The sequence below is a fragment of the Phaethon aethereus genome (genome assembly GCF_964289735.1).
Source record: "Phaethon aethereus genome assembly, chromosome: 13".
Classification (NCBI taxonomy): domain Eukaryota; kingdom Metazoa; phylum Chordata; class Aves; order Phaethontiformes; family Phaethontidae; genus Phaethon; species Phaethon aethereus.
Genome location: NC_138589.1, coordinates 21,454,267 through 21,477,650, shown reverse-complemented (window position 1 = coordinate 21,477,650; position 23,384 = coordinate 21,454,267). Strand labels below are relative to the sequence as shown.

Here is a 23,384-nt window from a genome sequence, read left to right as displayed (position 1 = left end):
CCAGACACCGGACCAGCCCCAGCCCCACATGTTCACCATCAACGGCAGCACCGGGGTGATCTCCGTGGCCGCGGCGGGGCTGGTGGCGCAGGTGAGCCCCGGACACAGCCCGTCGCCCCCCCAGCCGCCCCCTGGCCTGGCACTTGCCCCTCCTGGGGGGTGACACAGCCTCTCGCCGCAGGCGGTCCCCGAATACACCCTGGAGATCCAGGCGGTCGACATGGGAGGGTACGGGCTGCAGGCCACCGCCACAGCCCTCATCAAAGTGCAGGTGAGGCGCCGAGCCCACCCCCGTGGCCCCGCGGCAGGCAGACAGGCAGGGTTAGGCCATGGTGAAGCCGCTGCCTGCTCCTGGCAGCCCCCGCACGCCTGGCCGCCACAGTGCCGACATGTTCCGAGTGCTTTGCAGGGAAGGGGGTGAGGCTGGGATGGCAGCTCTGCCACGGCTCCTCCTGGCCTGGCACCCCGGCATCCCGACGGGCTCTGGTCCACCAGCCCCGGGGCCATGGTGCTGCCGGGGCGTGGGTGCCGGCAGGGCTCCCGGGCGCACCTCCCAGGGGGAAGCCACCCGCGCCGGCTCGGCCCAGTCGGGGAGGAGCGTCCAGCGCTACCACAGCCCCGCGCCAGGATAGCGGCATCCAGCCTCGCCAGCTCCGTGGGGAGAGACCGCGGCACCGGGACGGGTGGCAGGGCCAGGGGATGGCATTTTGTTCAGTGTCGCCGGCCACAGGCCCCTGGCCGAGCGGCACGGAAGAGAGCCAGGTAAGCAGCTGGGTGCCATCGTGCCTCTCCGGCATCGCCACTTCAGCCAGCAGCTGAGGCCCAGTGCCAGGATGGCGGCGAGAGCTGGTCCCGCTCCAGGCAGGCAGCCTGGCGTGGCCCGGCCGGCAGCAGCCCTGGAGCAGCGGGACGCAGCCCCTGGGTCGTGCTCCCACCCTGCCAAGCAGGACCTGGGGGCTCCCAGAGGGGAAGGGGCCCGTCCGCCCCCACCAGCGCTGCCCTTGACCCTGCGCCGGCTGCCCGCCTCAGGCAGCTCCGGAGCGCTTGCAGGGTTAATGTCTGCCCGCACGTGACACTGAGGGCAGGGAAGGCGAGGGGGACCGGGCTGCCGGGACACGGCTGCTTCCTCCCTGGGTCCAGGCCAGCCCTTCAGCCATTGCTGCCGTGCCGTGGCCCACCAGGACGGGCGAGTGAGCGGGGAGCCCGGCACTGCCCCAGGCATGCAGCCCTCCGTCCAGGCAGGAACCCGGCAGGCGCCCGGGCTGTGGGTGGCAGCAGTGCCCGGGGCGCACAGGCAGCCGCTGGGGAAAGCGGCACTCCGCTACAGGCAGGGCCTCGGCACCGCGGCCCCGGGGCTGGCAGAGCTGAGTCCCACGGCATGGGAACGACGTGGGCGCTCGTGTCCCAGCCCCGGGGCGCAGCAGGGTGCTGGGGCCACGGCTGTGCTGGGACAGACCTGGCTGCGCTGCCAGCGGCTCGGGGGCTGCAGGGAGAGGGCACACGGGCAGGCTGGCCAAGGGCCCCTTCGGAGAGGGGCTGGGGGCAGCCAGGGGCTTGGCTGTGGCACTGCCTGCCGTAGCACGGCGGGGAGGGGAGGCCGACGGCACTGCCGGGACACATCCCAGCCCTGCTTACACCTCTGCCACAGGCCAAAGGCATGTCCGAGACAGTGAATGGCTCCCTGACCATCCATGTGCTGAACACGGCCACGGGGCTGCCGGCAGCCGGCCTCGCCGTCCGGCTGGCCCAGCTGCAGGAGCCGGGGTCGCAGTGGACGGAGCTGGTGCAGAGGTAGGAGAGCCGGCGGCAGCGAAACGGGCAGAGGATGCCGCTGCCTGTGTCCCCTGAGCCAGCCCGCAGGCAGCTGCCAGGAGGGGCTGCCCAGCCTTCGCCCCTGGCGCTGCTGGCGGCAGGGCCAGGCCTCGGGGCTGGGGAGAGCCACCGCGGCAGGGCTTACTCCTGATTTCAGGCGGACGGACAAGGACGGGCGCTGCCTGCCCCTCCTGGCTCCGGGCCAGGCCAAGGCTGGCACCTACAAGCTGCACTTCGAGACGGCAGCGTACTGGCAGAGCCTGGGGCACACCAACTTCTACCCCTTCGTGGAGGTACGGAGCACGGGGAGCAGGGGCCGGGGGCAGCGGGAACCGGTGGCAGCGGGAGCCGGCGGCAGCAGGAGCCGGCCGGGGGAGCAGAGCAGGGGCCGGGTGCCGCAGTCAGGCTTGTGGGAGCTGCCTGCTCCCTCCTGTGATGCTGCCAGCTCCACTGCGAGCATCCCTCATGGCCCAGGGCGGGCTAGCTGAGCCCCGCCACAGGGGAATCCCAGCTGCTGCCTCCTTGCTCTCCCCCAGGTCGTCTTCACCATCACTGACCCGGTCCAGAAGCTGCACATCCCGCTGCTGATCAGCCCCTACTCCTACACCACGTACCGGGGCAGTTAGGGGAATGGCACGTCCTCCCCCCAGGGACGCAGGTCACCGGTGGGGGGAACTATGCCACCGACACCATTAAAGGCTCCAAACAGCACCCTTCGTCTCAAAAAATCGCTTTCCTGGGGGCAGCACACACATGGCTTTTGGAGGGGGAAAGGGAGGGAGCCCCAGCACAGAGGGGGCCAGCGCAGGAGGCAGCGGGGTCTGGGGGGGCCCACGCAGGCCCTGGCTCCAGCCTGACCCGGCGGGTGGGATGCCGGGAGCCCTCCGGCTGTGCCGTGGTCCTGGGCTGCACGAGCACCACTCGGTCACAGCCGAGCCAGCTGGCAGCTGCCTGTGGCTGGCACCCCCCACAGCAAGGCATGGGGGGTGCTCCACAGGAAAGGCCCCCCCAGGGAGGAGAGAGAGGGTCCTCCAGAAGGCTCACCGGGGTCTGTTTAATGGCGGGAGCACAGCGGGTCCCCCGGTGCTGGCGGCGTCAGGTAGGCACAGCAACGAGCCCCGCGGGGCCCTGCCCCACCGCCGACCCCAGCACCCGGGCACGCCAGGGGCTTGAAGCCCAGGTTGTCCAGGGGGATGCCAAAGGCCGTCAGCTTCGCCTCAAACGTCTGCAGCATGTCATCGTGCGCCTGCAAGAGAAGCGCCCCGTGCTTAGCCCAAAGCCCAGCTCCAGCCCCTCCGCGCCTGGGCACGGGGACCCCCACCACGCCTGCCGTTGCAGGGCGAGCAGGGGAAACCGGGCGTGGAGCAGCTCGGCTGGCCCGCTGCGAGTTCCCTGCCCTCCGCTCCCCGTGCGGCAAAAGGTCCCGTTTCCAGCCTCCGAGCCACAGCCAGCACCCAAGAGTCCTCATCCCTGAGCCGGGGGGATGGGGCAGCCCCAGCCTCCCTTCCTCACCTTGCAGACTCGGGCCACCTGGAGCTGCAGGTCCTGGATGGTGCTGTTCTTGGAATTGAGCACATCCTGCAAAAGGAGACGGGGCGTCAGGCGGCGGCCGCCCAGCCCCAGCGGCACGGTGGCCGTGCCGCAGGCCAGAGCGGCATGGCACAGCGCACGGAGGAGCTGCAGCGCGGCGGCAGACAAACTGGTGGCGGGGCCTGGCTCAAGCGGAGCAGCTTGCAGCACGGCCTGGCAAGCAGCCACTACCCTGCCCGCTTCGAGCCAGCACTGCCAGGGACAGCCAGCGGCGAGGGACAGGGACCTCCCCGACCCACACCACAAGCACCAGCGCAGCCCTGCCGTCATCATCTGCCCCGCTGCAAGGGGGGTGCGACGGCAGCACCTGCTCCGGCAACACCGCCCTGCCGTCGCGGCACTGGGGGAATTACAGGGAGAGAGTCTCCCTGAGAAAACGCTGGAGGCAGCTGAGCAGAGGAATTCCGGGACCCCAGCAGCTGTGGGAGAGCTCGACGCCGTGACGCCTTCCCAGGAATGTGTTTTCCTTCCTGCTGCTGCGGCACCTGCTAGTAGGTGACACCTCCACGGCCCTGTCCTACGGCCCCAGAGCCACGTCCTATGGCTGCTGCTGTGTGCATCCCCAGGGCACCCTGGCAAGAGAGTGGCTGCGAGCTTCGCTGCCACCCACCGCAGAGGGGACCTGGAAGGGGACAGGCTGGCGGGGGCCGAACGTGAGGGCACCGGGGCGGTGGCCGAGCCGAGCGTGGAAGCCATGTCCCCTGCGTCCCAACCCAAAGCAAATGCTGCTTCTCCAGTTACGGCTGCGGCAGGCTGCAGGAATGCGGGTCCCTGAGCCTCCACGCCGAGGCTTTCTGCATATGTATTTTTAGCATGGTAGACGTTGCAGAGCCACTGGGAACCCGTCTACACTGCCTCTGCAGCCAGGGAAGCCAGGCGGGGTTCACTGGCTGTGACTCCCCGTGCACAGAGCACCTTGGATCGCTGACGGACCCCGCACACAGCCGGCTGCTCGGCAGCACAGAGTGCTGGCGAGCGCTGCTCAGCCTGGGGCCATTTTCCTCGAAACAGGCCCTACCTGAGGGAGAGATCAGTGCCAAACTCCGACACCCACATGTTCTCGAGGGAGAACCGGAGTGCCCTGCGGCACCGCATGTGGCCCTGGGAGGGCCGAGAATGACTGACGTGGCAGCTACAGCCACACAGGACGGGGACTTGCAGGCTCCGAGGTCTGCGTTCACCCCAGAGCAGCCTCTGCCCCCCACGGCTGGCCTTTGCAGGGCCCCGCGGCAGCACACGGTACCTCCAGCTTCTGCGAGACCAAGGAGAGGGCGCTCGGGTCGAGGTTGGAGGCTGCGAAGACCTCGCTCAGCTCCACCTCCTTTTTCTCCAGGACGCTGAGGAGTCCCTTCAGCTTGCGCTCCAAGAGCAGGTTCTTGAAGCCCGTCTTCTGCTGCACCTCGTTAATGGCTTTGGTGAACTTCTGATAGAGCTCATCTCGCTCTGCCTGTACCTGCTCCCAAAGACAGCAAGGCCTTCACACCGCCCGCAGGACCCCCGGGCTGGCGGCCACGCAGGGCTGGCATCAAACAGGTCCGGCAGCTCAGCCCTGCCTGCTCCAGCGAGAGCCCGGCTGCTCCCCACAGCACCTGCAGCCCGCGGGGAACGCAGGTGCTGGGGCGCAGCCTCCCTCCATGGCTGGCACCTCCTCAGCACCTGCACTGCTGCTTCCTTCTCCCCTGCGGGCACGGGACCCCCCCGGCAGCAGAACGGGACGAGGGGCTCGCTGCAGCACTATTTTAGGCCTCAGAGAGGGCCCCACAGCACGCGGGGGGTCTCTCCTCTCCTCTCCTCCTCACAGCTGGCAGGAGTCCCTGGCTCACAGCTAGTTAATAAGTGTCCTAATTAGGACACAATCTCTCCTCCACAGCCTATTTCTGAATGCAGTGAATATGTTGCTGCCTTAATGATGGATTGTTAACGAGGCCTCAGATCAATGTTCATATTCCTGGGGATTTCGACGAATTGCAAATGAGCTCTCTTCTGCCTCAACAGATTTATCTGGGTTAGCTGGGGCGGGGAGAGGCTGAGTCTGGGAGAACTCAGTCAACAGGACTCATCCTGAGCCGCCCCGGCACGGCGAGCAGGGGGAACGGCCCCCAAACGCCGGCAGGAGGGAGCGAGCTGCGGCTGGGGGTGGTGGCCCGTGACAATCTCTCCCCACAGCTCTGCCCCCGAGCCGCTGCTGCAGCCAGTCCCTCGCGGGCCGGGAGGGGACCGCTGGAGCGTGCATGATTGCTTAGCAAAGTACAAGGCCAGGCCTGTCTGCTGACCGTGGGAGACGCCAAAGCTGTGAGCGGCTTTGTTGGAAGCAGCAGTTATCGCATGGCCCTGGATTAGAGCTTCAAAAACCCCTCGGCTAAGTGCAGCCCGGGCAGCCTCTGCTGAGTCCCCGCGCCCGGCCCTCTGCGGAGGGGACAGGGTTTGGAGAGGGAAGCGGGATGCCCAGACCCACCTGCAGCTCTCACCTTACTGAACCTTTGCTCCAGCACTTCGTGTTCCCACTGAAGATCCTTCAGATCCTTCTGGGTGACTTTCAGACGGGCTTTTGTGCTCTGCGGGCGGGAAAGGACTGTTAAAGGGCACGGGTTTCTCTGGGAGATGTGGGGGACGCGTTCTGGCAAGGGAGGAGAGTGACCAGCAAAGAGATATGGGCGAGAAAAAACAGGCAGCACCCACACCAACTGCCTTCCCTCCCTGCAGCGGGGGCTCCTCTGGTTTCTCGCTGCCAGTGCCCCAGAAGTCCCATCCGAGATCTTACAAACACCCAGCTAAGCTGAAAGGGACTCGAGGGACTTTGCCCAGCCACCTGGCCAGGGCAAGCCAAGCAGCAGAGGTCACTGCTGAGCCACTCCCGCCAGGAAAGAGCCAGGGCCACTCGGGAAAGGGCAGGGCTGGCCACTCACTGTCAGGGCCTCCTTGTCCTTGTCATAGTGGGCCAGCTTCTTCTGCAGCTCAGAGACCTGCTCCTGGGCCTGCTGCAGGGGCTCCTTCAGCTGCTTGTTCTGGAGCAGCACGTCCGCCTTCTCCTTTTCCAAGTGATTCTCTTTCTGCTTCATCTCTTCTATCTGCTCCTGTTCTTGGGAACACAAACTCCTGGAGGGGCCATGCAGCGGGGGCTGCCCAGCTCCTCAGAGCTGCCCACACCGTTAGGACACCCTCCCGCTGCCAGCCCAGCAAGACACGTCTCCCTGTGCTCAAGAGCTTCGCTCGTGTAATGGTGTACAACCCTCAGGAGACCAGCAGCACCCACACCACCACCTGGGAGCTGGCCAGATCTGGGTGAAACCCTCACAGGACCGGTCCCTAGGTGGAAGAGTGACACTGCAGGCCAGGCAGGCTGCGGTGGGCGGGCCGGCAGTACCTTCAGCAAGCTGATGAGTGCCAGGTTTTTGAGGGTGATATCGTTGTAGTAGTTCTTGAGGTCACCAAAGGCCTTCTCGTGGTTCCTCATCAGCTCGCCGATCTGGCTGTTCTTCCTCTCCTCCACCTCATGGATCTCGGTCTTCCTCCGCAAGTCAAGCTCGTCCCGCAGCACTTGCATCTTCTTGGTGTACTTGGCCTCAATCTCTGGGGGAGCACAGAGGGGGCTGAGTGAGGGCCTCCTGGAGAGCCTGCGTAACGCACCCCAGCTCTGTTAGCAAGTGCCAGCCCAGCGCATGCGGCCGTGGCATTACTTGAGGACAAGACGCTCGTTAGCAGCGTCACCGCAGCTGCCACCAGCACGCGGAGCAGTGACGCTGGGACCACGGAGCACAGAGCCCAGAAATAGCATCCTTGGAAAGAGGGCATGGAAACGCTCCAAGTCAGCCCGTGAGAACCTGAAACGTCCCCTGAGGAGGACGCTGGAGCGAGGACTCTGCAAGGGCTCCTCCAGCCACCCCAGCCCGCGGCCTGGAGAAGCGCGGCCAGACAGCTGCGCTCAGCAGTAGGGCCTGGCAGCAGCGACAGCGCCCTGCCTGCACCCGTCAGCGGGCGCTGCAGGCGCCCGGCCTCGTTCCCTTCTCGTGATGCTGGGGGTCCGGCAGCCCCAGAGCACGGGGGAGCAAGAACTGGGGGAAAACCATCCCCCTTTCTGCTCAAGGCTCTGCTAGAGAGCCCGGCAGTGCAGCAGAGCTCGGAGGAGCCTTCCCTGGCACACTGACAAAGGGAGCTCAGGAAAGGCCTACGTGCACGTCCTGACCTTTCACTTGTCTCTCAAAGTCGTTGCACAGCCGAGTGATCTCCTCCTCTTGTTTCTGTCAGGGAGAAGCTACATGTTAGAGGCAGACAACCAAATCCAACCAAATTGAGTCAGCCGCATCCCAAGGGAGTCCCTCCTGCTCCCTGGGAAAGGCCCCCGCTGTGGCACTGATCCCACGTTGTCCATGCAAACGGTGGCTCGTAGGCTCCCCAGCTGCGCTCAGGTCTCCCTGCTGCAGGAGGGGGGTTTCACAGGAGCTGCCGAAGGAAGCCCTTCTCCCCGTTCCTGCGCTGACTTTCTCGTGCCTTTAAGCACATCTGTTACCGGTGCCTGCGGGAAACCCCATCCCACGGAGAGAGACGGGGAGGCAGGCTCCTGCTCGCAGACCAGGGCTGTGAGGGCTCAGCCAGCGGTGGCCCCACCACCTCCCTCTGCGGCAGAGGCACCTGGCACGCGGCTCTGGCCCAGCCAGGGACGTACCAGGCGCATGTTTTTCACCACCACCTCGTTGGCCAGCTCCTGCTCCTTCAGCTCCACTTTCAAGGAGCGCATGTCTTTATGCAGCTCCATCTCCTGGGCCCAGTGATCCTTCTGGGCCCGCTTCATGGACAGGGCGCCCTCCACCTTCATCTCGGTGAGGTTTTCCTGGTGCTCGTACAACAAGTGCTTCACCTTCTGCTTGTAAACCTAAAGACAAGCCACAGGCTAGGTGAGGAGCTTCAGCAGGAGACACCTGGAGCTGGGATATTGGCCGAGATGCTCCTGGCTTGCATCTTGCCCAGCTTCTCCTCCTCTTCCACCTTCCCTCTCCTCCTCAGAGCTGCCCGAGGCTCACCCAGAGTGAGGGGCACTCACACCACCTTCTCCCCTCCCACCTTGATCTCCACTTGATGCCGCTCCTCTGCCTCCTCCATCTCCCGGTCCTTGTTCCGCAGCTCTGCTCTCTTCTCCTCCAGCTGCCGGCGGGTGATCTCCCAGAAGGTGTGAATCTTGTCACGTTCCAGCTGGAAATAGTTGCGCTCTTCCCGTTCCCGGTCCAGCTCCTCCCGGAGACGCACAATGTGCTTCTCCAGCTGTAAAGCCAAGGGGAAGAGCCAGGTAGGGGGAAGAGGAGGCCACGGCAAGCTGTGTCACAAACCTGGCAGGACACAGTGGCTGTTAACAGGACGGAGAAGTGCAGGAGAGAAGGGGAGGAGCCCCGACACACAGACATTGCCCAGAACCCACCAGCCTCTGAAAAAGGAGTAACAAAACCTTAATCCTACTGTGAGCAGCCTGGGCTCAGAGATTCTGTCTCGCAGTGTCTGGTAACACCATTCTCAGATGCCTAAATACCACTGACTCACAGAATCACAATTGGAAGGGTTGGGAAAGACCCTTAAGATCATCCAGTCCAACCGCAAACCTCACGCTGCCAAGCCCACCACTAAACTGTGTCCCTAAGCGCCACATCTGCACATCTTTTAAATCCCTCCAGGGACTGGTGACCACCACCTCCCTGGGCAGCCTGTTCCAGTGCTTGGCAACCCTTTGGGTGAAGAAACCTTCCCTAATATCCAATCTAAACCTCCACTGGTGCAACTTGAGGCTATTTCCTCTCATCCTGTCACTTGTTACTTGGGAGAAGAGACCGACCCCCCACCTTGCTACAGCCTCCTGTCAAGTAGTTGTAGAGAGCGATGAGGTCTCCCCTCAGCCTCCTCTTCTCCAGACTGAACAACCCCAGTTTCCTCAGCCGCTCCTCACAAGACTTGTGCTCCAGACCCCTCACCAGCTCTGTTGCCCTTCTCTGGACACGCTCCAGCACCTCAACGTCCTTCTTGTGGTGAGGGGCCCAACACTGAACACAGGATTCGAGGTGCAGCCTCACCAGTGCCGAGTACAGGGGCAAGATCGCTGCCCTGCTCCTGCTGGCCACACTATTGCTGATACAGGCCAGGATGCTGTTTGCCTTCTTGGCCACCTGGGCACACTGCTTACACCAAGATGTGCAAGATTTTATCCCAGGACCAAGGATGCCAGGCCAGGGCCATCTCCTCCTCTGCTTGTAGGACACACAGCAAAATAAGTGGGACTTGGAGCAATTGAGGGGCAGCGGCTGCACCTTCCACCTCTGCCTGCCCTCCCTGCACCTGTGGGAGCCTCCTGCCCCAGCAGGAATGCTCCAGGAGCACAGCAGGCTGCAACCACAGAGCTCAGGCTGAGCCATCATCCGGCTGAGCAGGCTGCCAGGGCTACAGAGTCAGGAAGAAGGCAGTGAGGGCACAGGGCTGGAGGGCAGAGCTCCCCAGACCAGCGGAAGGGAGGGGAGGATGAGGTGGCTGCTCCTTCCAGGAAGAGTGGGAAGCCCCCCACACAGCCCAGACGGGCATCGGGTAGCGAAATGAACACCGGCCACTTGTCTCTGTCACCCTTGGCCACCTGTCCCCAGAGCCGGAGCCAGGCTCCAAGCAGGGGTCCCGAGAGCTGTTCTTGCAGTAGCAACGTCCTCCTACCCAGGGGTGGGCTGGGAGATGGGGGTGTCTCACCTGCTCCTTGCTCATCTCTGTCGGGGACAAGGCATCCACCACTGCTGGAGCTTTGCTCCCTTTCTCTTTTTTTCCCACCTTCTTTTTGGGTGCCTAAGGAAAGCAAGCAAAAGGCAGAAGGTGTGCGCGTGGCCCGGGTGCCGGGAGGAATCTGTGCCGCTCAGAGCTCCCGCACGGCCCCACCACCGAGCATACCTGCTGCCATGGCGGGGACAGGGCTGGGGGGCTGACGGGGAGCGCCGGCTGACGGAGCCAGGGCCCCCGGGGAGGAGCCGGGAAGCCTCTGGCACGCTCCGGGCCCCCCTCGGCTCATGCCCAGCCGCTGCCAGCGAGGCCCGCAGGCACTGCAGGCCCGTCCCCAAACGAATGCCTCATGCCTGCCATCGCGGGGCCCAGCGCGGCGCCACGGGGCTCCGTGCGCTCCCAGAGCTGGCCGGTCCCGCCGCCCCGGCCTAGGGGACCCGGCAGCAGCAGGCTCGGAGCACCCCCCGCCGCCCCGGGCTCCCGGCCCGCCCCGGCCCGGCCCCGCACTCACCATGGCGGCTGCCGCTGGCGCCGCCGTCTCCAGGCAACAGTTCTCGCGAGAGGCGCGCGGCGGCCGGGCACGCCCCCTAGCAACGCGGAGCCCCGCCCCGGCAACGGCGGCGGGGCCCGCTCCGGGCCCGGGGCGGGGGGCGCGGCAGGTGGGGCCGGTCCCGGGGGGTCTCCGCTGTGCCCGGGCCCCCCTCCGCACCCCTGGGCTCACCGCTGCGGCCCGGGCCGCGCAGCCGGGGTCCCCCGGCGCCCCTCCGCCACGCGAGACCCCGCCGAACGCCCGGGGTCCCCGCGAACCCCCGGTTCCCGTGCGTGTCCCCCCCCGGTCTCCTCTGCGACCCGGATCTGCCCCCACCCCGGACGCCCCCGCATCCCCGCGCCCTGCCGCGTCCCCGCCGCGCCTTCCGCGCTCCTGGGTCCTTCTCCGCACCCCCCCGCCCGGTGTCCCCGGTCCCCCGGGGCAGGCGGGGCCGTTCCCGGTGTCCGCCCGCCCCCGGCCCGCCCCCGGCCCCGCCCCCGCCGCGGCGGGCAGGAGCGTGCGGGCTGCGGGCTGGCACCGGGCCCGCCCCGCCCAGCACCGGCCCCGGCCCCGGCCCCGGCCCCGGCCCGGCCCATGGAAGCTCCGGGAGCGGCCGGCACCGCAGGTGAGGGCGGGGCTGGGGGGGGTGGGGAAGAACGGACCGGCGCGCCCATCACCGCGGCCCCGGGCCGGGCGGAACCGGGCCGGGCCCCGCGGGGGGGCCGGGCGCATTCGGAGCTGCAGGGCGGGGGGGCCGGGGGCTGTGCACGGGCGTGCCGCGGGGTGCTCGGCCGGAGGGGTGGGATGGGGATGGGGGGGCGTGGGGAGGACAGTGCGGGCAGGGGGAGCGGGGGGCCGGGCGCGGGGTGTCGGTGTGCGCAGGGAGAAGCTGGGATGGGGGGGGCTGGGGGCGCAGCGGGGTGCCCGGGGGGCGTGGGGGCGCAGCGGGGTGCCAGGCAGGGCGCCTGGGGCAGGCTGAGGTGCGCGGGGGCCGGGCGGGGAGGTGGGGTACCGGGGCAGGCCCCCGGGGCACTGTGCCGGTGGGGGAGTGCGGGGGGCTGGGGCGCTGGGGGACGGGGCAGGGGCCGTGCGGGTGGAGCTGGGGGTCCCCGGTATTGGGGGAGGGGGGCTGCAGCAGGGTCCTGCGTGGTGACACGGGTGGTGACCGGGCTCCTGTGCACGCCCGTCCCTCCGTCCGTGTCCCGCACACGGCTGTGCCGCCCCTGTCCCAGCGGCAGCCCCAGCCGTGCCCTCCCGGGGCACCAGGCCCTTCGGAGCTGTGCGGGGGCACAGTGCCACCGGGCCGGGCACCGGCCAGGAGAGGGTCCGGTGCCGGTGGGGTGGCCGGAGCCAGTCGTTGCCTGTCTCTGCGGTTTGACGTGAGTCAGCAGAGCGGTGTGCGGTGAGGGAGCTCTGATGCCGGCCCCGCTCCCCGCCAGGCAGCCGGTGAGCCCAGGCCGGAGCGGGGCGGCGTGGCCGGTGGCGTGGCGTGACCATGCAGGCGGAGGCCAGAGGGGATTTCTGCAGCAGAGACCAGCGCCCCGGTGGGTGGGGGCTCAGGGGGGGAGCAGGGCCCAGAGGCTGCCGGTGGCACAGGGGACACAGTCCAGGCGGTGACACCGCCGTGTCACCCACCGGGGCTGGGCACCGTGGTGGCATGTGGGACGGAATGGCAGGAGCGGGCAGGAGCAGGCAGCCCCCACGTGCCCGCCAGGGAGCTCTTCCCAGCAGTGGAGCAGGGTGGGGACCCCACTTCCTGGCCAGAGGAAAGGTGTCGGCAGCGTGGGGTACCCAGTCCCACCTGGTGGGGTCAGGACACAGCAGAGCCAGCGTCGGGGCACAGGCGTCCTGCAGCTCTGTGTCCCACAGCAGGAACCAAACACTCCCGTAATGTCCCTGTCCCGGCTCCTTTGGGTGGGGGCATTTCTGTCCCCTGCCCCGCTCTCCCCATCCTGGGGGGCAGGAGGAGATGCCCAGCCCGCGGTGAGCCCGTACCCATGCCGTCTCACCTGGCAGCATGGTGATGGCATGGCCCAGTGGCACGTGGTGCTCGGGCACGGCCAGGTCCATCCTGCTCCAGCACCGACCTCGGGTGGGCCGGGGGGCCGGGTGCTGCGGTGCCCGGTGCTGCCGCCGGCACACAGGGTCTCCTGTCCGCCCTGGGTGCCCGCTCAGCCCCAGAGGGCTGCCCGGGCATGACTGTGCCACGACCACAGGCAGTGCCGTGACCGTGGCCGCCTCAGCCCTGCCGGGAGACAAACCGCTCCTTGTCTGGGCTCCGGCACAGGCTGCGCTTTTGTCTTGCCGACACAAAGGGTCTGTGCGGGGCGGGGGACACAGGGCTGCTGGCTGCTGGCATGGGGGCCTGGGGCAGCCCTGCCCGTCCTGCGGGCCCTCCTGGGGGTCCCGCTGCCCCTGTCCCCCTCAGGCAGGATGCCCCGAGGGGGCTGACGGGGCCTCCGGGAGGGAGCTGCCATCACCGATGCGGCAGGTGCCGGTGTCACAGAGCTCGGCAAGGAGACATTGGCCCCAGAGTGCCCGGCGGGGACCCCCACCCACAGGCCAGCCCAGGAGACCCCCGGAGCCCCCGCGGAGGAGCAGGGTGGCATCCCCGTGCCCAGCGCCAGCCTGCTGCAGGTCACCGAGCGCAGACGTGAGTGCGGCCCTGCTGCCCATAGCGTCTCCTGCCCGTCCCTGGGGTCCCTGCCAGCCCCTGGGGTCCCTGCCTGTCCCTGGGGTCCACTGCCAGCCTTCAGCTGGTCGCTGCCCCCGCCAAGCCCCTCGTGTTCCCCCGCTGGCTCCCCGAGCGCCAGCCGCTCCCGCTGCCCCAGCCCATCCCCGGGGCCTCCCGCCGGCCGCCCCACACGGCCGGCCGCCCCGCACAGAGCCCCTGAGCAGCGTCTCCTCGCTGGAGGTGCACTTCGACCTGCTGGACCTGACGGAGCTGACCGACATGTCGGACCAAGAGCTGGCCGAGGTCTTCGCCGACTCGGACGAGGAGAACGCGGCCGGCGAGTCGCCCAGCGGTGAGCCATGAGCGAGCCCGCCCGCCCGCCCATCCGTCCGTCCGTCTGTCCGCCCGCCCGCGGCGGGCCCTAAGCCGTCTGTCTCCGCAGGGCCGCAGCCGCAGGCCCGGTACCTGCGCTCGCCCTCCTGGGCGCGCGGGCGGGAGCAGGGCCGGGAGAAGAAGCACCTGAGCGACCCGGGGCTGCCGCCGGGACCTCCGGACGCCTTCCTGCCCGCCGAGCGCCCGCGGGAGCCCTAGGGGCTGCCCCGGGCCGGGGGGCGGGGGGGGGGCACGCCGCTGCCCTTCATCCCCGGTGCCGCCGGAGCTCGGCCCCGGGAGGAGGTGGATCTCAGCCCCCCCCGCCTCCCGTGGCACCGGGGCTGGCGCGGACGCGGGTCCCGGGCGGGACGTGCCGCCCAGCCCGGCGGAGCGCGGCCGGTGCCCCCCCTCCATGTAGCAGCGCTGTGTTCCGGTAAAACCCACCGACCCACCACCGCCGCGGCTCTGCCCGTGTCCATCGCCGGGGGGGGGGGCACGGGGCTCCCCCCGGGGCCCGCGAGGGGCTGCGGGGGGCGGACACCGCCGAGGGTGGTGGCGGGGTGGGCGGCGGGGAACCCCGGCCGGTACCGGGGCAGCGCTGGCCGCGGGCGAGCCCCCAGCCGGCGCACACCGATGACGTCACGCGAGGCGACACCCGGAGGGGTCCCGCGGCAGCCCCCGGCCCGCAGCCCTCCCCCCCGCCCCCCCCCCGAGCCAAAGCAGCGACACGAGTGCTGGGTTGCGCAAAGGCCTCGTTAATGCTACAGGACACCGGGGGGGTGGGGGGGGTCCGCGGGGGGCCCTGCCCGCAGCCCCCGGGGGCGCCGTCCCGGGAGCGGGGGTCTGTGCGGTGCGGGGGGGGGGGCTCCCCCCGGATCAGCAGCGTTATCCCGGTAGTGTGTGTGTGTGTTGGGGGGGGGGTCGGTCCCCCTCAGTGGCCCTTGCTCCGGCACACTGGCCCACGCTGGCCCACACCGGCCAGCTCTCATGTGGCTGCGGGCAGGAGGCTGCTGGACCCCTGCCCTGCCCGCACCCCTGCCCGCACCCCTGCCCGCACCCCGGCCAGGCCCAGGAGCAGCCGCTGCGCCAGGATGGCGGGAGCTGCTGTAGGTCGTGAACGGGGTCCTGGTCCCTCCCGTGGGGCTCACCCCGACCCCCGGGAGCGGCTGGGGTCCGGCCACGATCCCCTCTGCCCCAGGCTGGGGCAGCGCTGCCATCCCCGCGGGCAGAGGGGCCCAGCTAGCTCGCCCAGCCGGGGGCTGCCCCAGCCCCCAAACGGCCGTGGGGCAGCCCCGGTCCGTCCCAGGGCCCCGTGGCAGGTGGGGGGCGGCCGCATGGCTGGGTCCCCCCTTAGGGCTCTGCCTCGGTGCCGGAGTCCTGGAAGAGGGACTGCTTGCGCAGGCTCAGCCGGGCGCACTTGGGGCAGGTGGTGGAGTTGTCGTAGTAGCAGTCCCTGCGGGGAGGGGACGGCGCCGGGTCACCCTGCCGCAGCCGCCCCAGCGCCGCCCGCGTGCCCCGCGCGCCGCGTCGGCGGGCCCGGCGCGAGGCGGCGTCCCCGGCACGCGCCATACCTGTGGAAGACGGCGGAGCAGTCGGTGCAGACGGAGGTGTGGCTGTCGAAGGGGAAGAGCACGTCGCCCTCCTTGCAGAGCTCGCAGACGAAGCCTTTCGCCTGGCAGCGCTGGGGCGGGAGCGGGCAAAGGGTCCCAACGGCGCCCCGGCGGGGACCCCCTGCGCCCCCCACTGCGCGGTGCTGGCCCCACGGGAGCCGCGCCGTGGGTCGCGGCCGAGGCTGACCCACGGCGCCGGCTCACCTCGCAGTCCAGCTTGATGTGCTTGGCGAAGAGGGTGTGGATCTCGGTCAGGGAGCAGCTCAGGCGCCCGGCCTCAATGTCGATCAGGTCCTGCAGCGAGTACATCTCGTCGTTCTCCACAAAGTGCTGCCGGTCCTGCAGCTGCAGGCGGACAGCCCGTCACCGCCGCGCCCGGCACCGTCGCGCCCGGCACCGGTGCCCCGCAGCCCACGCCGGGCCTGACCTGCAGCAGCAGCCGCGCTTCCATCGCCTCCTTGCAGGTGATGAAGTAGGGCTTCATCAGCAGGATGTCCTGGCGCAGCTTCTGTGGGGACCGGGATGGGATGGGGCAGGGAGAAGGGCGGTGGCAGGGGCAGGACGGGGACAGGGATGTGCCGGGGACAGGGTCAGGCTGGGTCAAGTTCAGCCCCATAGCAGTTTGGGCACCCTCTGCGCCGACCCCTGCCCTGCTCCCCCTCTGTGGGACCCAGTGGGTGCTGCCAGGCCCCTCATCTCCCTCTGCGCTCACCCCGCGCTCCCTCCGCCACGCCACCCCCAGCTGCCCGCCCTGCTCTGCCGGGTGGGGGTCCCCCCACGCAGGCACCCCGCCCCGCTCACCCGGATCTCCACCAGCTCCTCCACGTAGTTGAAGAGCAGCGGGTTGATCTCCCGCAGCTTCAGCACGGGCCGCGACACCATCAGCGCCAGGTACCGCATGCTGCAGCGCGACACCTGCCCGCCCGCGGCCGGCGCCGCCGTCACCCCGCGGGCACCGGGCCGTCCCCCCAGCCACATCCCCGGGGACCCGCGGCGCCGCTGGCCAGGGACCCCAGTGCCAGGGACACAGCTCGGGGACACGGCCACCCGCAAGCGACCGCCACCCAGGGACACAGCCCCCAGCACCCCTCATGTCCAGGAACGCAGACCCCCCAAGTGACCTCTACCCAAAGACACAGCCCTCATGGACCCCTGCCCAGGGACATGGCCCCCCAAGTGACCTCCAACCAGGGACACGGCTCCCAGGGACCCCTGCCCAGGGACATGGGCACCCCCAGGTGACCCTCCTGGCCCCTGGGCGCCCCCAAGCCCCCACCCCACGCCAGGGGCACCTTGCGGGGCTCAAAGTCCCAGTTGTGGATGGCGCGGGCGGGCACGACGGCCAGGTCGTTCCAGTGGCAGCTGCTGCAGTAGTAGAGGCCGGTGTAGTCGCACTGCCGGGCCTCGCTGGGCACCCCCCCTGCGACGGCACACGCGCCGGCACACGCGTTGGCAGGCGTAACCGGCACTGGCGCACGCGTTGGCACGCGTACCGGCACCACACCCTGCTCGCCCCACACCGTGCACCCGCCATGGGGCATGCAGCGGCGCCCGGGGACACAGTGGGGCCCCGATGTCACCTTCCCATGTGCTGTGGCCCCCCCAGCCACACACAGCCCTGACCCCCAGCTCCCCATAGCTCCCAGGCCCACACAGCCCCCAGAGCCCCAACCGCCAGCTCCCCAGAGCCCCACACATCCCCACCCCACAGCCCCCTAACCCCACGCAGCCCCTAAGGGAGCCCAACCCCACGCATCCCCCAGCCCCAGGTAGCCCTCATCCCCAACTCCCCCCAGCCCCACAGAGCCCCCAGTTCCCAGTCCCAGGCAGCCCTTGTTCCCAGCTCCCCCAATCCCCACACATTCCCCAGCCCCACAGAGCCCCCAAGGGAGCCTAGCCCTACACCCCCCAAGCCCCACACACCCCCCAGCTCCTGCCAGCCCCACATACCCCCCAGTTCCCAGTCCCAGGCAGCTTTCATTCCCAGCTCCCCCCAGTCCCACATATTCCCCAGCCCCACAGAGCCCCCGAGGAAGCCTAGCCCCACGCGCCCCACGCGCCCCAGCCGCCGCCAGCCCCACGCCGCGGCGGCGCAGCCTCACGGAGGGAGACGGGGGCGCGGCACTCGGCGCAGCGGTAGTCCTGGCTGTCCAGCCCGCTCTCGGGGCAGATGCTGAGCTGGTACTCGGCCTGGTGGCTGACCTTGGCCCGCACGCAGGCCCGGCTCACCAGCGGCAGGCACTTGCTGTGGCACCGGTAGTAGCACCCTGGGGATGACGACGGGCGGCCCTCAGCGCCGGGACAGGGACGTGGGACGGCGGGGGGGTGTGTGTGGGGTGTGTGGGTCCCGGCCCCACCTGTGCAGGTGTACCAGGTCTGGATGAGGCCCCAGATGATGGTGCTGCACTTGTCGCACGTCTGCTTCACGCTCTTGCTCTTCTCCTTGTAGAAGCGATGCTCCAGGACCACCCGGATGTTGGGCTCGTCCTCGCCGGGGTCCTGCCGGCGGGCGGGGGCGTGTCAGCGCGGGCCCCCCCCACGCCCCCAGCCATGGAGACCCCCCAGGCCCCGGCCCCACCTTCAGCTCCTGCAGCTTGAGGCGGAGGTGGATGAGCCGCACCACCGCGTCCTTCTGCCGCTCCGAGTGCTCGGGCAGCGCCAGGATCGCCCGCTTGCACTCCTCGATGGCCTGGCGCAGCTGCTGCACGTCCGACGCCAGGATCAGGCCCTGCGGCAGCGGGAGGAGGAGGAGGGTGGGCCGGCAACCCCCCACCCCACACGTCCCCCCCGGCCCCGCTCCCCGCCCCGGCCCCACTCACCACGGGGCGGGAGAAGTGGTCCTCGGCCAGGCCCAGGTCCAGGGCACCCTCAGGGTCCCCCGGGGATGGATCCGGCCGCTGGGCTGCAACGGGGTGAGCGCCATGGGGGGCTGTGAGCGCCTGCCCACCCCCGCCGTGGGGCAGGGCGGGGGGTCGGCACCCACCTGGGGCGGGGGTCCCCCCGTCGGGGCGCTCCGGCTGCTCGGGGGCCTTGTTGAAGGGGTTGAGGTGGGCCTGGCGGAAGCGGGCCAGCCGCTCATCGTACGCCATCGCCGCCCGCCCTGCGGGACGCCGGCCGCCGCCTCAGCCACCTGCCGGCACCGGCACCCCACCACCGGCACCCCACCACCAGCACCCCACCACCGGCACTGGCGCCCCATTGCCGACACGTGCACCCCACCACCGACACCCCATCACCAGCACCCATTCACTATCACCAGCACCCCATCACCGGTACCGGCACCCCATCACCAGCACCCCATCACCGGTACCGGCACCCCATCACCGGCACCCCATCACCGGCACCAGCGTCAGCACCCCATCACCGGCACCGGCACCCCATCACGGGCACCCCATCACCAGTATTGGCACCGGCACCCCATTACCGACACCCGGCACCGTCCCCGCCCCCGCGGACAAACCCGTCCCGCCACCTCCCGCGCCCGTGGCCCCCGCCCTGCCTCACTGCCACCGCCCGGCCCACGCTCACCCCATCCCGGCCCCCCGCGGAGCCCCGCCGGCGCAGCCCCCCGTGACACGGCCCCGTTCACCGGCCGGTCGCTCCCCGAGGTGCGGCCCCCACAGCCCCGACCCCCCCTCGCACGGGGCTGGATGGCAGCGCCCCCACACCCCCCCATTGCCCAGCCCCCCCGGGCCCCGCAGTGCCCCCCCGCGCCCCGCCCGGCCCCAGCAGAGCCCCCGGTACCGGCCCCAGCAGAGCCCCCGGTACCGGCCCCCCCTCCCCGGCCCCCGCCCGCCCGCCAGGGGGCAGCGCCCCCGCCCCGCTCACCGCAGCGCCCCGCGCGCCGCCCCCCGCTCCTTCACCGCCGCGCCCCGCCCAGCCGGGCCCCGCCCCGTCCCACCGCGCTGCCGCCCCCTGTCGGCCGGCGGACCGCACCGCACCGCACCGCGCCCTGGCGGTGCCGCGGCGTCCCGACCCACGAGCCTGGACCCACCGGCGCGGCCCCGCCGCCCTCCCCTCTGCCGTGCCCCGCTGCTCTCTGCCCCATGGCCTCAGCCCCAGAGCCCCCGGACCATAACCCCCTTGTCTGGGATCCCTATAGCCCCCCGCCCCATAGCCCCCGGTCCCTATAGCCCCCAGCCCCATAGCTCCTTGTTCTCGGAGTCCCCAGCCCCATAGTTCCTTGTTCTCAGAGCCCCCAGCCCCATAGCTCCTTGTTCCCAGAGCCCCCAGCCACACAGTCTCTTGTCCCTATAGCCTCCAGCCCCATAGCACCCTGGCCCCATAGCCCCCCAGCCCCTTCCCTTGCTCCCACAGCACAGGCACAGGGACCCCCAGGAGAGAGCAGTGGCCCCGGGGGGCTGCAGCCCCATGGCAGCAGCACCTGGCGCCCCACTCCGGGGTCAGGTTGGAGCCCGGGGGCTCAGGGCTGCTGGGGCTGGGGATGCCCTGGATCCCCCCCAGCCAGGCACGTGCCCAGCCCTGGGGGAGCCCCCGGGGTCTGTGGCCCCACCTCGCTCGGGGGACAAAGGGCTGTGCTGGCACGGGGTGGGGGCAGCCACCATGGCGAGGGGTGACAGTGGGGACGGCGGCGCAGCTGCCCTCCCAGGCACGGTAGCCGGGTAAGGTGGCACCTGCACCCCCAGCCTGGGGGGCTGGACCTGTGGGGCAGGAGGGTGTGGGGCACTGCACGCCCTGGGGATGCCCAGGGACTGATGTGGGGGGCAGGACACTGTCATGGCTTGGGCACGTGGGGTCCCAACTGCCCCCCTCGATGGGAATGGCTGGGGGGCCGAGCCCCCGAGCTGCCCCAGCAGAGCGTGTGTGCCCCCCAGGAGCTGCAGACGGGTGGTACCTGGACAGCAATAAATTTATTAAGTATTCAAAAAAAATAATAGACACGAACCAGTAAAAAACGAAAAGGGGGGAGGCAGGAAGGAGGGGGGCGGGGGGCCGAGCCGGCTCAGGGGGGGACAGGGCCAGGAGACACCAAAGGGGCAGGCGGGGGGAGCCCGGCCGGAGGGCGGCAGCGCGAAGCCGGGGGGGCCGCGGGCGGCAGGGCGGCGGTGGGGCATCACTTGGCGCCCTGCGCCTCCGACTCCTCCTCGTCGTCCTCGTACATCTCGCCCTCCTCCTCGGCCGTGGCGTCCTGGTACTGCTGGTACTCGGACACCAGGTCGTTCATGTTGCTCTCGGCCTCGGTGAACTCCATCTCGTCCATCCCCTCGCCCGTGTACCAGTGGAGGAAGGCCTTGCGGCGGAACATGGCCGTGAACTGCTCCGAGATCCGCTTGAAGAGCTCCTGGATAGCTGTGCTGTTGCCGATGAAGGTGGAGGACATCTTCAGCCCCCGGGGAGGGATGTCGCAGACGGCCACCTTGACATTGTTGGGGATCCACTCCACGAAGTAGGAGCTGTTCTTGCTCTGGATGGCCAACATCTGCTCATCCACCTCCTTCATGGACATGCGGCCCCGGAAGACGGTGGCCACGGTGAGGTAGCGGCCATGGCGGGGGTCGCAGGCGGCCATCATGTTCTTGGCATCAAACATCTGCTGGGTGAGCTCGGGGACGGTGAGAGCACGGTACTGCTGGCTGCCACGGGCCGTCAGTGGGGCGAAGCCTGGCATGAAGAAGTGGAGACGCGGGAAGGGCACCATGTTGACGGCCAACTTGCGGAGATCAGCGTTGAGTTGGCCGGGGAAGCGGAGGGAGGTGGTGACACCGCTCATGGTGGCCGAGACGAGGTGGTTCAGGTCACCGTAGGTGGGGGTGGCCAGCTTGAGGGTGCGGAAGCAGATGTCGTAGAGAGCTTCGTTATCGATGCAGTAGGTCTCATCCGTGTTCTCCACCAGCTGGTGGATGGACAGCGTGGCGTTGTAGGGCTCCACCACCGTGTCCGACACCTTGGGGGACGGCACCACGCTGAAAGTGTTCATGATGCGGTCAGGATACTCCTCCCGCACCTTGCTGATGAGGAGGGTGCCCATGCCGGAGCCGGTGCCGCCGCCCAGCGAGTGGGTCAGCTGGAAGCCCTGCAGGCAGTCGCAGTTCTCGCACTCCTTCCGCACCACGTCCAGCACCGAGTCCACCAGCTCGGCCCCCTCCGTGTAGTGCCCCTTGGCCCAGTTGTTCCCGGCCCCGCTCTGCCCTGCCAGGGGGGAAAGAGGCACCCGATGGCCACCGGCACCCCCACACCCACGCCGGGGAGGGGACGGGTGCCACTGGCGGCGGCATCGGCAAGATCTGAAGCCGGGGCGGGGTGGGAAGCGGAAACCACAAAGGTTTGGCGGCATGCCGGCTGTGCCGGGCCCCGCGGCGCGGGTGGGGATGCCCCCGCCACACGCCCCAGGGATGGCGACGGCCCGGGAGGGGTCTGGGGACGTGGGTGATGGCGTCCCCCCACCCCGGGGACCTACCGAAGATGAAGTTGTCGGGGCGGAAGAGGTGGCCGAAGGCGCCCGAGCGCACGCTGTCCATCGTCCCCGGCTCCAGGTCCACCAGGATGGCGCGAGGCACGTACTTGTGAGCTGCGAGACACCCCGTGCCGGGAGGGGACCAGCCACTTCCCCCCCCGTGGGCACCCCCCCCCGCAGGGTCCCGTGGGGCTGGGTGTGTCCAAGTCCATCCTCCCAAACACGGGTTCCCTGTGGGGCTGGGTGCACGTGTTCCCCCCCCAGACCACGGGGCCCCATGGGGCTGGGTGGATGAGTCGTGTGTGTGTCCCTCAAAGCACAGGGACCCACGGGGCTGCATGCACCTGTGTCCCCCCATAGTCTGTGGGGTCCCATGGAGGTGGGGGCATATGTCCCGTCCCCCCCATGGCACAGGGTCCCTGTGGGGCTGGGCGCACGTGTGTGTCCCCCCCCACACTTCAGGGTCCCACGGGGCCGGGTGCACGTGTGTGTGTGTCCCACAAACCACAGGGCCCCCACGGGGGGGGGGGGGGCTGTGGTGTCTGTCCCCAGGGTGGGTGCAGAGCCGGACCCGGCTGCAGCAGGAGGGGAGGGAGAGGGTGCCCCCACGCGCGGGGGGGTCGCTTACAGGAGGCCTCATTGTAGTAGACGCTGATGCGCTCCAGCTGCAGGTCGGAGTCGCCCACGTAGTTGCCGCTGGGGTCGATGCCGTGCTCGTCGCTGATCACCTCCCAGAACTGGGGGCAGAGGCTCAGCGGGGGCGGGGGGCACCGGGACCCCCGGGCGGGGCGGGGCGGGGCGCGGCGGGGGCGCCCCCTGGCGGCGGGGGCGGGGCGCTGTCCGCGGTGCTGAAGGGCGGCGGCGGCGGGAGAACAAAGGCGCGGGGGGGGGGGGGCGGGGCCCTTTGTCCGTCCCGTTGCGGCGGGAAGGGGGGGGTGGGGGACGCGGCGGGAGCAGGTGGCGGCGGCGGTGGCGGGGAGGAGGGGGGTGCCTTTGTCCGCCGCTCGGCCCCGCAGCGCCGGGGCGGGGCCGCCGTTACCTTGGCGCCGATCTGGTTGCCGCATTGCCCCGCCTGGATGTGGACGATCTCCCTCATGGTGCTGCCGGGCCGGAGCGGGACGGGCCGGGACGGGCGGGACGGGAGCGGGAGCAGGAGCGGAGCGGAGCGGCACCGGGAGCGCGGGGGGCGGCCCCGCCGCCGCCGCCTCCTTTATAGGCGCCTCGCGCCGCACCGGGCCGGCCGCTGACGTCAGCGCCGCCCCGCAGCCAATCGGCGGCCGCCGCCGCAGCGCTGCAACAGCCCTGCGGCACCGGCGCCACCGCCCGCCCCGGCCCCGGCCCCGCCCCGCCCCCGCCCCGCCCCGCCTGGCCCCGCCCCGCCGGCTCGGGGACCGCCGGCACCCGCGGGGGGGGGCGGGGACCACCCAGGAGCGGCGGGAGCACCCCGGTGCGGCGGGGTGCGGGGGGGGGGCACCCCAACCCGCGTCCCGTCGCGGGGGGGGGTGGGGCAGGGACCGCGCCCCGGGGGCCGCCCCGGAGGGTCCCGGGCGCCAGGAGCCCCCGCAGGGGCGGGCGGGCGCGGCCCGAGAACAAAGGCGGCGGCGTGGGGGCCCTTTGCCCACCCCCCCGCAGCACCGGCCTCCCGCC

At 70.1% G+C, this 23,384-nt stretch overlaps 5 protein-coding genes across 7 annotated transcripts; 2 read left to right on the top strand and 3 right to left on the bottom strand.

Annotated features, from left to right (window-relative positions):
• Window positions 1-1,444: 1,444 nt before the first annotated feature.
• LOC309409635 (5-hydroxyisourate hydrolase-like) lies at window positions 1,445-2,438 on the top strand (the record flags this gene model as incomplete). Its single annotated transcript, XM_082005819.1, has 3 exons — window positions 1,445-1,791; window positions 1,970-2,105; window positions 2,349-2,438. The coding sequence occupies exons 1-3, from the start codon at window positions 1,658-1,660 to the stop codon at window positions 2,436-2,438; spliced, it is 360 nt and encodes a 119-aa protein (XP_081861945.1). The 5' UTR covers window positions 1,445-1,657.
• A 147-nt stretch (window positions 2,439-2,585) lies between these two features.
• Window positions 2,586-8,514, bottom strand: DRC4 (dynein regulatory complex subunit 4). The gene is given in 10 exon segments (XM_082005762.1): window positions 2,586-2,973; window positions 2,975-3,058; window positions 3,325-3,390; window positions 4,646-4,855; window positions 5,871-5,957; window positions 6,309-6,476; window positions 6,767-6,972; window positions 7,586-7,640; window positions 8,066-8,272; window positions 8,461-8,514. Coding segments are annotated over 10 exon segments (1,188 nt in total). The 5' UTR covers window positions 8,500-8,514; the 3' UTR covers window positions 2,586-2,907.
• A 3,647-nt stretch (window positions 8,515-12,161) lies between these two features.
• On the top strand, window positions 12,162-13,931 carry DBNDD1 (dysbindin domain containing 1; the record flags this gene model as incomplete). Its single annotated transcript, XM_082005587.1, has 4 exons — window positions 12,162-12,210; window positions 13,173-13,319; window positions 13,552-13,692; window positions 13,783-13,931. The coding sequence occupies 4 exons, from the start codon at window positions 12,162-12,164 to the stop codon at window positions 13,929-13,931; spliced, it is 486 nt and encodes a 161-aa protein (XP_081861713.1).
• A 963-nt stretch (window positions 13,932-14,894) lies between these two features.
• Window positions 14,895-18,483, bottom strand: DEF8 (differentially expressed in FDCP 8 homolog). Of its 2 annotated transcripts, XM_082005512.1 has the most exons (11): window positions 18,306-18,483; window positions 18,142-18,224; window positions 17,901-18,050; window positions 17,680-17,821; window positions 17,425-17,589; window positions 16,615-16,742; window positions 16,124-16,237; window positions 15,750-15,830; window positions 15,527-15,667; window positions 15,284-15,393; window positions 14,895-15,165 (listed from the first exon to the last, which is right to left on the bottom strand). In XM_082005512.1, exons 1-11 carry the CDS (start codon window positions 18,409-18,411, stop codon window positions 15,063-15,065), a joined length of 1,323 nt encoding a protein of 440 aa, XP_081861638.1. In that variant the 5' UTR covers window positions 18,412-18,483; the 3' UTR covers window positions 14,895-15,062. The 2 variants fall into 2 exon arrangements, with proteins under 2 accessions (XP_081861638.1, XP_081861637.1); XM_082005511.1 differs by having other exon boundaries at window positions 15,275-15,393; window positions 18,142-18,483.
• A 1,913-nt stretch (window positions 18,484-20,396) lies between these two features.
• Window positions 20,397-22,833, bottom strand: TUBB3 (tubulin beta 3 class III; the record flags this gene model as incomplete). 2 transcript variants are annotated; one of them, XM_082005897.1, is made up of 4 exons in its annotated part: window positions 20,397-21,472; window positions 21,741-21,851; window positions 22,366-22,474; window positions 22,777-22,833. In XM_082005897.1, 4 exons carry the CDS (start codon window positions 22,831-22,833, stop codon window positions 20,397-20,399), a joined length of 1,353 nt encoding a protein of 450 aa, XP_081862023.1. The 2 variants fall into 2 exon arrangements, with proteins under 2 accessions (XP_081862023.1, XP_081862024.1); XM_082005898.1 differs by lacking the exon at window positions 22,366-22,474 and having other exon boundaries at window positions 21,741-21,843.
• Window positions 22,834-23,384: the final 551 nt, after the last annotated feature.

Coding starts and splice junctions, on each gene's coding strand:
- DEF8 (XM_082005511.1), bottom strand. CDS start 18,411: ATGGCGTACGATGAGCGGCTGGCCCGCTTCCGCCAGGCCCACCTCAAC. Junction 18,051..18,141: donor ACCACTTCTCCCGCCCCGTG/GTGAGTGGGGCC, acceptor CCGCTGCCGCAG/GGCCTGATCCTGGCGTCGGA. Junction 16,743..17,424: donor CCGCGCCCCCGTCTCCCTCC/GTGAGGCTGCGC, acceptor GTGCCGTCGCAG/GGGGGGTGCCCAGCGAGGCC.